The sequence below is a fragment of the Impatiens glandulifera genome, unplaced genomic scaffold, assembly GCF_907164915.1.
Source record: "Impatiens glandulifera unplaced genomic scaffold, dImpGla2.1, whole genome shotgun sequence".
NCBI lineage: Eukaryota > Viridiplantae > Streptophyta > Magnoliopsida > Ericales > Balsaminaceae > Impatiens > Impatiens glandulifera.
Window position 1 is genome coordinate 50,735 of NW_025919230.1, and position 16,282 is coordinate 67,016.

At 25.2% G+C, this 16,282-nt stretch overlaps 1 protein-coding gene across 1 annotated transcript; it reads left to right on the forward strand.

Moving 5' to 3' along the window:
* Window positions 1–15,751: 15,751 nt before the first annotated feature.
* On the forward strand, window positions 15,752–16,270 carry LOC124917693 (immune-associated nucleotide-binding protein 8-like; the record flags this gene model as incomplete). Its single annotated transcript, XM_047458052.1, has 2 exons — window positions 15,752–16,016; window positions 16,104–16,270. Coding segments are annotated over exons 1-2 (432 nt in total), but the record flags the coding sequence as incomplete, so codon positions are not given.
* Between the last annotated feature and the right edge of the window lie 12 nt (window positions 16,271–16,282).

Here is a 16,282-nt window from a genome sequence, read left to right on the forward strand (position 1 = left end):
CTATATTTATTTAGTGAAAATAATTTATAAATCTCAAATATTTGTTAAATTATATAAACTTTTTTTTAATATATCAAGCCCAATAATCAAGTCCCCACTAATAAAAATATCCTCCCATAAAGAGAGGAAGAAGGTCTCCTCGGACAAAAATAAAAAACACATGCAATGACCTTTGAAGCAATTGAAGAGGAAAATCATCTTATAGAGAAAATGAAATATTTTTAAAGAGAAAATAAAAAGTCATATTATAGATTGAAAAAAATTGGAAGATAAAAAAGAGGAGATTGAAATTGGGTTTAGTTCAATGCTACTTGTGCTATTTTAAATATATTTTTTTTATCTCAAATAACCTTTAATCTCAACTATAGTTTAACGGAAAAATAATATATTATTAAAATATTTTATATATTTTTCTTTACGAAAATAACATAATGATTTTAAATCCTTATTAATTAAATATATTTGTAAAAAATGAAAATTTGACAAATTCTAATTTATAAATAATATTTTAAAATTTTAAATTTAAAATAACTCAAAAATAGATTAAAAATAAAATTAGGGTTAATTATTACGATAATTAAACTATAATTAAAAAAATTAAATAAAAATTCAAAAATAATTTAAGGTTAAAATATTGTATTTATTTTATCCAAATTAAATCAAAAAAGGAGTTTGAAATTATTTAATTATAATTTGTAACCTAAATTATGTATAATTTATGCCTTAAAATAATTAAATAAATACCCTATACGGGAAAAAAAAAAATTTTATTATTATGTTTCTAACAAAATTTTGGTGAAGAAAAATGAGCAAAAAAGTTAAAAATTCTATTTCAAATAAATCTTTTATTAAAAATATAAACTGATAATCTTGTATAACCGAAATTAGTTTAATTATCACTGCAGGATTCAGGGTCATTGGATCAGCGCTGGATTTTCATCCAACGCTCAGGAAGACGCCACACACCCCGCTCTAGCGGAAGCACGTGCGTGCCTAGGTCACAACACAACAGGAGACGTTCGTTAGCCACGACGCTAACGGACCGCAACGAAGCGTTCCCTTTTAACAAAACGACGTCTTTTTTAGCTTCTTCTTCACGAACTCGGAAGGCCGCGAAGGATGCCCATGACCTTCTAGAAAGGATATCTCAACCTTATCCTCTCATTTTTTCACCATCGTGCACGTCTCTACCTCGCGATTATTACCCCTATAGTTTGAATTCAAATCCTACATCCTAGCTAGGCTGCCGAAGACGAATTTGAAATCAAAGGATAGAACCTCAATTGTCAAATTGAAGTTTAATTCGTCCAAGCTAGCCGACCTAGTTGAGTATAAATACTCTCTAGGTCATCCTCTTCCAATACATCAAACTATAATCACATATCATGATCCAAATCGAAGAATCAAGAATTTCGGCAAGATAGGATTTTTGTAAAATATTCTCCGGTAATCAAGACTTCGATCCAGGCTTCGGGAAAGCTTCTAACACTTCATTGGAGTGTTCTCCAACAATTAGTAAGTTCAAGATCCACTATATTTCAATTCGTGATTAAAAATTGACTTTTTTTTTAAGTTTGATCGGGTTGATCTGTTCTAGATCTCAATTTCGTGTTTTCTTTGTTTAGAATCACTCCCTAGATGATGTATGAACTTTCTATTGAAGGAGATTTGATCGAATCATCCTAAAACGAAAAAAACGAAAATTTGGTTTGAAAATCTGAATTTTTTGAATTTGATGTTCTTGAGCTTTTAAGTTAGAATTTTGGTTCAATTACCTGCCTAACGTGTTTTTAAGCATGTTAGTATAATTTCCAAATCATTATATCAACATCTCGATCATGTTTGATCCAACTGAAATTTAAAAGAAATTATTTTGAATTTCGATTTGAAAAGTTGTTACTAAACTGCTATGAGGTTCTTGTTTTGGTTGTGTTCGACTATGTTCATCATTTCAAAACTGTTAGAACAAGAATTAGGCCATGAGATAGCCTAATTTAAAAGATTCCAAATTTGACCTACAAACAATTTTGAGAAATTGATTTTTGTAGAGATCAATTTATCGTGATTAGGGTTAGGGTTTTTAATCTTGACAATCATATGAGTTGATTGCAACTTACAAATTATGATTTCATGATCATAATCAAAATATATAAGACATGCAATTTTTTAATCAATTAAAGAACACTTGGTCCTCTTAAACCAAGGCAAATGACTGAGGTTCTTAGCCTGAGACCGAAAAATAGGATTGAGAATCCACGGTCCTGACCGAGACCGAGGACCAAAAAATTAACTTAAGACCGAGACCAAGGACCGCTATTTTTAAGTCAGAACCAAGACATATGATCGGTGTTGTTGAGCAAGGACCGAGGTTTCTAACTTAGTACTGAGATGTCTGACCTGGGACCGAGACTCCCAAGTCTAGGACCGAACAAATTAAGTTCAGGACCAAGCCTCTTGTACCCTAGGAACGAGTAGTCCAAGTTCGAGATTGAGCCTCCTGAACCCAGGACTTAGCCCTCCGAATCCATGAACCCACGCTATAGAGCCCTAATCCAGACCACCCCGGTCTAGACCGAGCACATCCGAGCCCAGATCGTTAAAAACAGACTCAAACCCTAGGACTCTAGTCCTAAGGCCTCTTTGATTCCACATTTCAAAATTAAAAATTATTTATCTAATTTTGGACCCCATTCCATTTTCAAATAATCACAAAAGGTCAGAAAATGATATTTAAATATTTTCAGGATCAAAACAAATATTTTGGCTAAGGCCCCATTTGGATATGATGGTTGAGTTTTGAGATCTCAATAACATATGCATCAAAACCCTAAGTTCAAAGCCTAAGTAAGTAACTAAGGTCTTGTTTGAGGAAAGAGTTTTTTGGGTTTTACTTGAGTTTTATCTTAAAAATTCTTGCTTGGTAAAAATTAGGAAAAAATTGGTTTTTAAAATTTGAATACTAATTTATCTTTTGACTTTAAAGGATATGTTGTAGGTGAGAGAATGATGGTTTAAAGAGAGATGATAAAATTAGATGGTAATTTTGATATTTGAATGATAAAATTATTTAATTTGATGGTTGATAAGATATTTAAGTTTTGGAATAAAAACGGAAATTTATCCGAAAAACTATTTCATCAAACAAGCTTTAAGTAATATTAAAGAAATAAATGTTAGTCCATCCCATTATCATATTTAACGGATAATGATATGAACATAAACTGGAAAGAGTTAATTATTTGTAGATCATTTGCTAGAAGCTCCATAAACCATTTCCATTGAACGGTTGCCTCTCGCTCCACAACTGCCTAAGCTATTGGCCACCATCCATTGTTAGGATCAACCCCAATTGCAGTCAATAATTGGCCTGGATATGGACCCTTTATATGACATCCATTCAATCCTATGATAGGACGACAATATCTAAATCCCTCATTCAATGGGCCTAAATAACAATATAGGTGCATGGATCTGCAGTTTCCATTTTCATTTTGGAAAGGAGTGAACTCAACCTCCATAGTTGAGTTTGTATGAGCTCGCTTAATTTCTTCACAGTAATTCCACACAAGTTTGTATTGATCAGCTGCATTCCCTTTTATATTATTCACTGCCATAGTTTTGGCTATGTATGCTACAACTTTACTTATTTTGGAGTTATAATCTTCATACACTGTCTGTCTTAATTCTCTAACCGGAATCTTAAGGTTTGCCTTGATTCTTTCCTCATATCGATTTGCCAACCATTTAGCAGTGATATTTTTATTTTTGTATGCATGATCACAATCTTCATGGACATCATTCAACATTTTAATTACCAAATCACTTATTCCACTATTCCTATTTATTGATGCAAAACACTCCCATTTACAAGGTGGCTGACATTTGGCACGCACTCTTTGTCTCTCATTGCAGTGAAATTTAATCGACTTACCCATGCATATAAAATAATTTCTAATAGCCTCCTTAAATTCCATAGAGTTACAAAATCGTTTCCCCAACTGAAATGATGGATTTCTCATGTCCCTTTTTGCATTGAAGTCAACCTATGGAGGTCTTTGTGCTTCCTGCTCCTCATCAGATGATCCGGAATTGCTATGAAGTCCATCATCAACCATGTTTTCATCTAACACTTTAGTAAAAGTGTGATCAAGCCCCACCTTCTGCACATGTTCATGATCAACATTTGGTCCCTTATTTTTCCTCTTATCATTCATTTTTCTTATTTCACACTCTAACGGACCACTACCCTGAACTTGAGTCACTATTTCAGTTGATTGGGTAAACCCTATTGCAATGACATCTTCACTCTCTTGTTGTCTTTCTACGTCTTCGTTTGAGTTACGTTCGAACATATCATCATTGCAATAAATTTCTCCTTCTTAAAAGTTATCACTATTTGCATCTTCACTACTTGTATCATCACCATTTGCATCATCACTAGTTTCCAAATCATAGTTTTCTTCATCATTCTCATCTTCCTCATGTACTTCTTGTATAATACTATTTGAGCCTTGTGTACTATTTCTTACTGAAATTGTTGTAATACCCCTTGAATCTTGTGCACTCTTTCTTATTGAAATTGTTATAATACACTTCGAGCCTTGTGCACCCCGTGTACTCCTTTTTACCGAAGTTGTTGCAGTACGAATTTGGCCCCTTTTCATTCTTTTATCTGGAGTTGGTTCGATTGACAGTTCATTTTTAATCCAACAGTAAACCTCAATCAATCTTCCCTTGTTTACCCACGTACACATATTCATAACATCAACATCATTTTCAATGTTCCTTATGTTACATATCAAAGGATCACCTGGTTCCACATACGAGAAGAACATATTATTGTTATCATACCTTAGGTCTTTAGCCATTGCCTTAATCTCTTGGAAAGACAATCTATCAACATCACAGTAATCAATGTAATCAATATCCCCACCAACGTATAATAACCCATCACTTCTTCCTCCATGATAAAGTTTAATACTGAAAAATTCAGACTCAAGACCTATAGCCCAGTATATGTACATTAAAATAGTATAGAAGTTAGAAGAATATATGAATATTGTAAACTTGATATCAATACATTTTAATTGGAGAAAAATGTTAAACATCTTATCAAGTATATTATATAAACTAGTAACTTTGTACTACTTAAACAAGCAGTCTCAAGTTTAAGTGCACTTCTAACTGAAACAGTTTTAGCACAAAATTGAAGTTGTCTATAAGTTACTACAGTAATAACTAGTTCAAATGATCTTTTACCTAACTAGAAGAATCATTATATCACATAAGAAATGTACTATTATATGTCCTCTAGTCTCTTTTCCTTAATAAAGATAACTATATAGCTAATACATTGAGAAATATATTTAAAAATAATATATCTTAAGGAAGAAAACTAAGAACTAGGTATACAACAACAAATACTTACAGTATACTCGATTGGAACTAAAATCGCAATTTCTAGGTCTAATCATCCAAGCCATTGCTCTGATACTATGAACTTTATCTTCTGTCTCTCTTTATCCCTCTAGAAGACCCTTCTTTCGCACCGATCGCAACTTAGGACTTCTCTACTTCTCTAGCAAACCCTTCTCTCTACAAATCTATGGAAAAGAAGAAAGATGATATTAGGTAGGTAGGTTGTCGTAGAGAAGATGTAAAGTCAAGAATGATGGTTGAAAATAAAGAGTCGTTATGATAATTGAAAATGAGGGTTTTAATTAGAGATGTTATGATATAACGAAAAAATTGATTGAAGGGCCTTTAGTGACCCTTTCTGATAGTTTGAGGGCCATTGGTGACCTTTCAGAAAGTTTAAGGGTAATTTGTTTTACAAAATAATTTGAATGTTAAAGATAAGCGATGAAACTAATTTGAGGGCCACCCAGATAATTTGCTCTATTTAAAATAATAAATTAGAGAACGTTGTCTATACTCGTAAATGTTACCTATCCTTTGGCCTCGTTCCATAATTTGAGTTTTATCCCAAAATTTAACATAACATGTCAAATTAAATCATTTATTTTATAAATTAGAATATCAAAATTACCTTTTAATTAAATATTTTATTTTATATTATTAAAAAATAATATCAATATATATATATATCTTATATTTATTTTATTACATTATAAAATTTATTTTCATATAATTTAAATTAGTAAATTATTTCATTTTAAAAAATTATATTAATTAAATTAAATAAAAATAAATTCAAAATATAAATAAAATTATAACCAACTATATTATCTAATATACCATTTAAAATTTAAATTTATTTTAATAAATAATTATATTAGAAAATAAAGTTAAATATATTTAAATAAAAAATATTAATTAATTTATAAATATATCTCATTTAAATTAAATATTTATAAAGAAATTTATTATTAATTTTTTTTTATAAACTAACTTTAAATTATCCTTCTAAATAAATGTTTGATTTTTGGTTATTATATATAAAATTTATTTCATTTAAAATTTTATATTATTATATTAAATAAAAATAAATACACAGTATAAATAAAATTATAATATACTATATTATCTTATATAATATTTAAATTATAATTATAAAATTAGTATTCATTTAAATTTTAATTGATGTATTAATAAAAATTAATATTAATATATCTATAATTTTTAATATTTATTTTATTATATTATATTTTAAATTTTATTTGAATATAAATTAAATTAATATATTTTTAAAATGTATTGAGAAAGAGAGAGAGGAGAAGAGAGGTAAGGATATTATTGGTAATAAAAATTAAAAAATAAGATTTTTCCTAAATTCATCCAACAAAGTTATTTAGAATAAAATTCAGATAAAATTTCAATAACTCAAAGATCAAACAAGGCCAAAGAGATTGATTTCACATAATATCTCTTAATTAATTTGTCATATTTTTAATTTAAATAATATTTATACACGTGAATTTATTATTTAAAAATATATATATTTTTGATATTTTTACATTTTAATTTATAGAAACTTATTTTTGACAACTTAACAAAAATAGATGTGAAGATGAAAAATGTGAAAAAATTGAAAATAGTCAATTTTGTATTTATTTCGAAATTAAATAATTTTATATTTATTTTTCACATAGATTTATAACGATATAATTTTGTGTACAAATTATATAAATTTTAAGCTGTCAAATGTTTTAAAAAAATGTGCAAGGTACAAAAATAGTTACAATAAACATAATAAAGAAATAATTGTTATTTATATTTACAATGGGATAATTAGTTTAAAAAAAAATATTATGTCAAAACAAAAAGACGGAACTTTGTGTATAGTTTTTTTTTATGAGAAGCCTTATAACAAATAATGATATTTCAAAACCATATAACATACTTAAAAAATTCATAAAAAATTGTTCGTCTCCATGTTAATCCTTTTTCTTTTCAGAAACAATAACCAAAGTAAATGGAAAAATTAACTTTTTATAATCAAAGATCTCTCTAGATTAGGACCGGAAATGAGCCGAGCCGAGCTCAAGCTTGTTAGAGCTCGAGCTCGACTCGATTAAGTATTTATTAGCTCGACTTGAACTCGAGCTCGAACGAGCTTATAAATTTAAGCTCGAGTTCGACTCGACTATATTAACCAAAGACTCGACTCGAAAGCTTGAACTAAAATTGAATTATATATAATAAATTATTTTTCTTTATATTTTTTAATATTATATACTTTTATTATATATAACATATTAATTATTTTTTTTTATCTTTTTCAATATTATATACAATATACTCATTACATCTTAGTATTTATTTTTATTATATATATATATATATATATTTTATTAATATATTTTTTTTATCTTTTTAATATTATATATAACATATTAGTTATTATATTCATAATATTTATTTTTATTATATATAATATATTAATCTTTATTTATCTATTTCATTATTATTTATAATATACGTTTATTATATATATAATATATTAACCTTTTTTTTATCATAAATCTCTAATATTGTTTGTAGAGACTTTTTTTCTATCTTCAATTAATTGAAAATGAGTATTTTTTATATTTATTCAACTTTATCTATATATAAACATGAGTACATAAGTTTCTCCTAATACACGAAGAAATTATCTAAAAGTAAAAACAATAACTATAAAAGAAGTTAAAACAAATTTAATTACCAATTGTGAATTAATGAGATGTGAAGATTGAAGAAAGAAGAAGATGAAGAAGAGTACCAGTAGAATATGATAAATAAACTATATATTAGAAATTATGATTTTACTTGGATTATGGGCCTTCATATTGGGCTTTGAAAAGAGAGAGAAATAAAAAAAATATTGTGTAAAATTTAATATTAAATAAATAAACAATATTTAATTATTTTGAGGCTCGAAAAAGCTCGACAAGTCATCGAGCAAGCTTTATATGAGCTCGAGTTTGACTCGAATAATAAACGAGTCGGCTCGAGCTTGATTCGAACTCGGTCAAAGTCAAGCTCAAGTCGAGTTTTGACCGAGCAGTTTGCAAGCGGCTCACGAGCGGCTTGACTCATTTGCCGCCCTACTCCCTACTCTAGATTGCTTGTTACCTTAATTTTAATTTAAGTCATTTTTAATCATATTTCTTAGGACTTTGTTAGGAGTGGGTTATTTAAAAAATTGATAGAGAGAATTTTTTTTAATAATAACTAATGAGGGATGATTTTGAAGAATTAAAAATGTTCTTAGTGAAAAAAGTTTCATTATTTATATTTATAAATAAAATATAATATAATAATTTAAAATAAATAATATTTTAATTAATAAATTAAATAATCCGATTATATTATTTGATTAGGTCGAACAAAACAAGACCTTAGTTGAAAATTTTGTCACTTAAGTACTCTTAACCGACTAAACAAAACAACGGAATTAGGTACCCTTAACCGACCAAACAAAACAACGGTAATTTAAATAACTCCTATTCAAATAAGGCCTAAGGGGTGGTTCGGATTTGCGTTTTTTAAAAAACACAAAGATAAAAAAAAAAATTGGTTATGATTTTAAGGAGGTGACGATTATTTTTGATAAAAATACTTAAAAAAATATTGATATATATAAATAAAATAAAAAATAATAATTTAAAATAAAGGGTATTTTAATAATTTTATTAATTAAATGAGTGATGTAATAGTTAAAGAGATTGATTGAAAATTTGATTTTGGTTGATTTTTAAAAAAAAATCCAAATAGTGCCTTATCTAACCTGTTTGTTTCAAATTATGAGTCTTATGACTAAGGCAGTGTTTTCTTTCTTTGAGTTTTTAAAAAACTTATTTAAAATTAATTTTTCAATCTCAACAGTTACATTACTCATTTCATTTATTAAATACTAAAATACCTTTTATTTTAAATTATTATTTTTTATTTTATTTATATATCAATACTTTTAAGTTTTTTTTATAAATAATAGTTATTACCTTCTTAATATCATTATAAATTATTACTTTTTTTCCCTCTTTAAATTTTTTCATAAACTTTAAACCAAACAAAGTCCAATTAAAGAGATTTGAATATCTTCTCCCACTTCCAAGAGGATACTGTGAAATTAAATAGGTGATGCATGACTATGGCGCTTCCCAAGAGAGAAGATTACATTAATTAATGCGAATACAGACTCATTATTACTCAACTGTGTACATATATGATTATAATTAAATAATAAGACTAAAGTATTAAATTGGGTTTACTGGTTTATTTTGATTAAATATATATATATATATATATATATATATATGAAATATGGATAATTTTATTTGAGTAGAATGGGTTGTAGGACATTTATAATTACGTAACGTGTCACTGGGTAATAGGGTTTAATAATTTAAACTTTAGAAAATTTGATAAGAATAAAATAATATTTTAAATAGAGAAATAAAATAATTAAAAAGATTAAAATGATAAAAAAGAAGAGAGAGAAAAAACTAATTTAATCTAAAATAAACTCAATTTTGTCACCTAATATAATTTTATAAACCAAAGAAATAAGTTACTTTTTGTATGAATTTTATTTATTATTATAAATTTATGATATAAATAAATATTAGTACAAAAATATATAATAAAAATAAAAATTTAAGCATATTAAATAAAATATATAAATTTTACTTACATTAAAATTTGAAGGACTTCAATAAAAAAATTAAAAAATTATTTTTGTTAATGTTTAGGGGAGGGAAATTGGGGAATGGAATAACGTGTCATCACATCATTGACTGGAAAAAAAGATAAAAAGTGAGAAGAAAAAAAGGAAAGAGAAAATTTGTTAATTACCAATTCGTTGTTCCGAACATGGCCATGTTCTGGACCATTTCATACCCAACATAGCCATGTTCTGGACCATTTCGGCCCCAACATGGACATTTTTGGACAATTTCGACCATAACATGGATATGTTCGGAATCATTTCATCCTAAATAGACTAATATTACCAATATTTCACATCGGTTTATCAGACATTACACTTCAGTTTTATAAATAACATTAAAGTTTAGACATTACACTTCACCTTAAAAATACATTACAGTTCATACCTTACGGTTTAAGTTAAAAATAACATCATAATTTAGTTCAATGGTCGTCTTGTTCGCGACTGTCTTGTTCGCGGTGATGATCACGGTGGTCTTATTCTCGGTAGTTTCTTCGTAGTAGTCATCTGCTTCGATTTGAGTTTCTTATTGAGAGATAAATCTAAAACTCGTACTTTTGAACTCTTTTTGATAGAAGAAGGCTATGATTTTATCGTAGCATTATTATGATTTGATCAAAATTGAAGAAAAACGCACACTTTATTTTATTTTTTAATTTTTTTTTCATAGTGGCATATTTTATCCATGTGACTGTCAGGTGGAGGGTCGTTAGAGAGTCGTTTTTTTAGCGTCGCTCTCTATCATTCCTCATATATAGATAACTTGAATAAAAGTGGTTTAAATCTATTTTCTTTTTAAACTAACCTTTTATTTTGTTTTTGTATGTACCATTTTCAGAGTTTCGCTACTCGTTATATGTACTAACATTTGTATTTTTAGATTTAGAACCCATGACATAGACGAATGCTCTAAAACAGAATGATAAAAAACTAGATACATGCTTAAATTACCTTCAGACACATGTCCTAAGATTGAATAAATAAATAAGGTGTAAAATAATATTATTTTAAATGACAAAAAATTTAAAATAGAGACGGTAAGATAAGAGACACGTGAGACATAGCACGAATCCCTTTTTTACGTGTAACCAAACACCGAATCAAGAACAAAATCTTTAAAATGCGTTTGAACACGTAAAATATTTTTCTTTCATAATTTCTCGATAAGTAAATTAAGTGACGATTCCAAAAAAGTTAAATCTAGTCTAAATCGACGTTTTTAAATGCAGTTTAGTCAAATTTATAATTTTGCTTCCTCGTCTCACTTAAGACTCGAGAGAAATGTGAATTATGGGGAGCGACTATCGAGTAACGAAACCATTTTTCTCATAAATGATCAATTTTTGACGTTACAATTATATTAATTTTATATAAATTAATTTAATAATTATATAAATAAGAAAATAAATGTTAAAAATAATGAAAAAATTAATAAAAACTAAATATGAGAAAATATATATAGAAAACTCACTTTAAACATAATATCTTTAATTATAATTTTTTTATTAAAATTACCCGCATATCTCAGCTTATAAATAGAATCAAACGCCCCATAAGTTTATAAGTTTAATTTATTTTAATTATATTAATAATTAGGTCTGGTTTGGTTTGAGGAAGAAGTTGTTTAGATTTTGTCTGGGTTTATCCAAAAAAATTCTTGTTTGATAAAAAGTAGTAAAAAATTGGTTTTTAAAATTTAAAGACTAATTTGTCAATTGACTTTAGAAGATATGGTGTAGGTGAGAGAATGATGGTTTAGAGAGAAGATAAAATTAGAGGATAGTTTTGGTATTTAAATGATAAAATTATTTGATTTGATGGTTGATAATATGTTTGGGTTTTGGGATAAAAACTCTGGGTTTTATCCCAAAAACCCCTTCATGAAACGAGGCCTTAGTATTATATATATAATATTATAAATATTTAAATATATTATTAATTCTTAAATATTAACCACCTTAATTTTTTTAATAATGATTTAAAAACTATTAATAATGAATAACTCATTATTTAATTAAATATTTATAATTTTAATATTTTGAGTTAAAATTATTTTAATATTTTATTAACTTAATATTAAATATTAATAAATTAGTTAAATAAATTAATTTTTATTTTAAAATAAATTAATAGATTGATTTCCATTACAATTTTACCTATATATAATTTTAAAATTTAATAAAAATAAATAATTAAATTAAAAGAATAACATTACTTAATAGTTAAAATTTCTGATATATAAAAATAAAATTTTAGAATTTTGAAAAACAGTTACATTTATAAATTGATTTATATCTATATATTAAAATATAAACTTATATTAGTATAATAATTTTATATAATTAATTTATTATTAAAAAAAATTATATGAAAAAAATAAAATTAATGAACATAAAGAAATGAATAAAAAAAATAATAGAAGGAAAGTAGAGCGAATAATTAAATGTTGGAGGATGAGATAGATAAAAAAAAATGGATTTTAACCCAAAATGTAATCAAAATTTGTTTGTTTATTTTTTTAAAAAATTCAATTATAATCAAATATATTTCATTCTTTTTTATTAATCATATTATTTAATTTATTAAATAAAAAAACTAGATATCATATATTTTAAAAATATTTATTTTATTTTATTATTATATATTAATAATATTTTTAAATATTTTTAAAAATTATTCACTTCTTTCCAATAATCTCATTTAATATTCTTTAAATAAATTAGATATATCGTCAAATTGTTTGTCTGAACTTCTTTTTATTTATTTAAAAAAAAAATCCATATTCATCGTGTAGGATATTTACACATTTATTATTATTATTTTGATTTTGTCCAATTGAATGAGGAAACATTTAAATCACTTCACACCCATATTATTCTATCCAAATTAGTTAATTTACTTATCTAATTGGTTAAATTAAATTAATTTTTTTTTACAAAATTAATAAAAAAAAAAAACAATTTCTTATAATTAATAATTTACTTATTTAATATATTTAATATTTTAATAAAACAAAATAAGATTAGTAACTCAATAACTCATGTATTCAATTTTATGAGCTTGCGTATTCACATTTCAATTATTTATAAAAAAATATATATTTGACATAACTTGCTAAGTTATCTCAAATTAATTATTAGAGCAAATGTTACCATTTTAATTTTTATTTATAACCTTTTAAGTTAAAATTCAGTGATTACTGTGGGAAAGATTAATAAATATTTTGACATAATTTAACACATTTATTTATATAATTAAATAAAATTATTAACTATATTTAAAATAATATGGTTGATCACGTGGCCTATTAGAAAAATCATACTAATAAAATACTAACGAGGAGCCTCTATAATTAGAATAAAACAAATTTTAATCTAAAAGTCAACCCGAATAAAAATCCAAAATTAACCCAGGTATTCAACTCAAAATTTTAATTTTTAACCGAACTATAATTACCAATCACCAGTAATCAAGATTGTTCATCACTTGCAATTACTTCATCCATTAAAATATTGACACAAATAAATGAATATACAAGTCATAGACACACAAAAAAATATATAGAAACATAATAGAGTACAGTAATTGTAATTTAATTTTGTAATGAAAAATTTATAAATATATACAGTATATTTAATTTTAAAAACTAACACAATAATAAGATAATTTTAAAAATTAAGACAACAGTAAGCTAATTTTAATAAAAAGAATTATGCCTTAAATGATCCCGGAGATTCATTTGGTTTATTTTAATGTCACTAAAATTACATTAAATTAAAGTATTTCTTAGGAAGTAACTCCACCAAAAAACTGTTTCACTTTTTGAGAGATTAAAGAGGTGATGATTATTACATTTGCTTGCCTTGTCCACTTCCCAATATGAGCTAGCTTTGATTTGGGCTTTTAACTTTTTTTTTTTTTATCCAATTGTTTTTAAAAAGTTTCAATTTATCATAACATTTTGATCATTAAATAACTTATTTTATTAATTCAAATAATTTAAAATTTAAAAATCAAGTAAATTGTTTTTCTCAACCCCTCCCATATTCTCATCCCGCCCCCACTCATTAATTAATTAAAAATTTATTTATTTATCTCTTCCATTTTTATATATTTATTTTTCTTATCTCTTCCATTTTACTTATTTTATTTTATTTAATTATTAAGTTTTTTATCATTAAATATAATTAATTAATTTTTAATATTTTTTTCTATTTTATTTATTTAATTAAAAATACAAAATATTATTATTTTTATATTATAATTGTTTAAAATATATAAAATATTAAAGTATGTCTTAATTTAATAAAATATAAATATTTAATATTTTATTATATTAATTATATATATATATATATATATTAAAATACTTATAAAAATATTAGTTGAATGATTCAATTTTTTTATAAATAAAATTATTTATTAAATAATAATTAATAATTAGTCTAATCATTATTATTTTAATTAATAATATTATATTTTATTAAATTAGTACACATTTCAATATTTAATATATTTTAAATAATTATAATATAAAAATAATAATATTTTGTATTTTTAATTAAATAAATAAATTTAAATAAAAAAATATATTAAAATTTAATTAATTAATTATATTTAATAAAAAAATTTAATAATTAAATAAAATAAAATAAGTAAAATAAATAAAATAAAAAAGGTAAATATATAAAAATGATAAGGATAAATAAATAATTTTGAAATTAATTGAAGAATGAGGGTGAAATGGGAAAAGCACATTCCAAAAACAATAATTAAACAGTTAAAAATTCAAATAACTTAAATATTTATTTATAATATATTTTTTTTTATATAAAATCGAATAGAGAAAAGTGTTATTACTTGTTAGTCTGCTTTCCAAGGCCTTGTTCTCTTTGAATTTTTTAAAAAACCTATCCCAAAACAATTTTTCAATCAATTACTTCTCAACAATCACATCACTCATTTCATTAACCAAAATATAAAATACCTTCTATTTTAAATTATTATTTTTTATTTTATTTATATATATCAATACCTTTTAAGTCTTTTTACCAAAAATAATCCTTACTTCCTCAAAATCATAATCAAACATTACTTTTTTCCCTCTCTAAGTTTTTTCAAAAACCCCAATCCGTAACAAGGCCCAAGAGAAGAGAGCTTAATTAATAATATGAGAATCCCGAGTCAGTCAAGATGAGTAACGCCTCTTTTGATGAATTATTTTTTTTTTTTTTTTTTTTTTTTTTTTTTTTTATTTTTATTTATTTTTTTTTTTTTTTGAATAAAACCCAGTTTTTATTCCAAAAATTCAAACATCTTATAAACCATTAAATCAAATAATTTTATCATTTTAATATACCCTTTAATTTTATTCTCTTTCTCTAAACTATCATTCTCTCACCTACATCATATCCTCTAAAGTCAAAGAGCAAATTTTTTTTCAATTTTTTTTTTATTTTTAAAACCCAAATAAAATCCCAAAAATCTTTTCCTCAAACAAGGCCCAAGTGTTGGTGTTGATATATAAATAATGATTGAATTTGCATTGTGAAATAGAAATAGGTAGGCAGATTAATAATGGGAGGAGTTATCGTTAATGATGAGGAATTAGGTTTTGATTTACCATATTCATCAACATCATCAAATGGAGCTGCTGCTGATGTTCATCGAACGGTTGTATTGGTCGGTAAAACTGGAAACGGCAAAAGTGCAACCGGGAACTCCATATTGGGGACAAAAGCCTTCAATTCAAAGACTAGCTCATCCGGTGTTACACTTACTTCTCAAATAAAAGAATCTCAGTTTCCAGACGGTCAAACTCTTGCCGTTATTGATACACCTGGTAAAACTGTAAAAGTATTTATGTAATACCAATATTCATTCATTATCCTCAAATTTGATTGTCTATCTCATTTTCATGCACGTTCAGGATTATTTGATAGTTCACTTAACCATGAAACTATTGCAAGTGAAATAATCAAATGCTTCGAAATGGCTAGTGCTGGTGTTCATTCTATCCTGGTGGTTTTTTCTCTGAGAAGTCGGTTTTCTAAGGAAGAAGTAGCCGTTATTCATTGTCTCAAAGAACTTTTCGGAGTAAAGATCTAT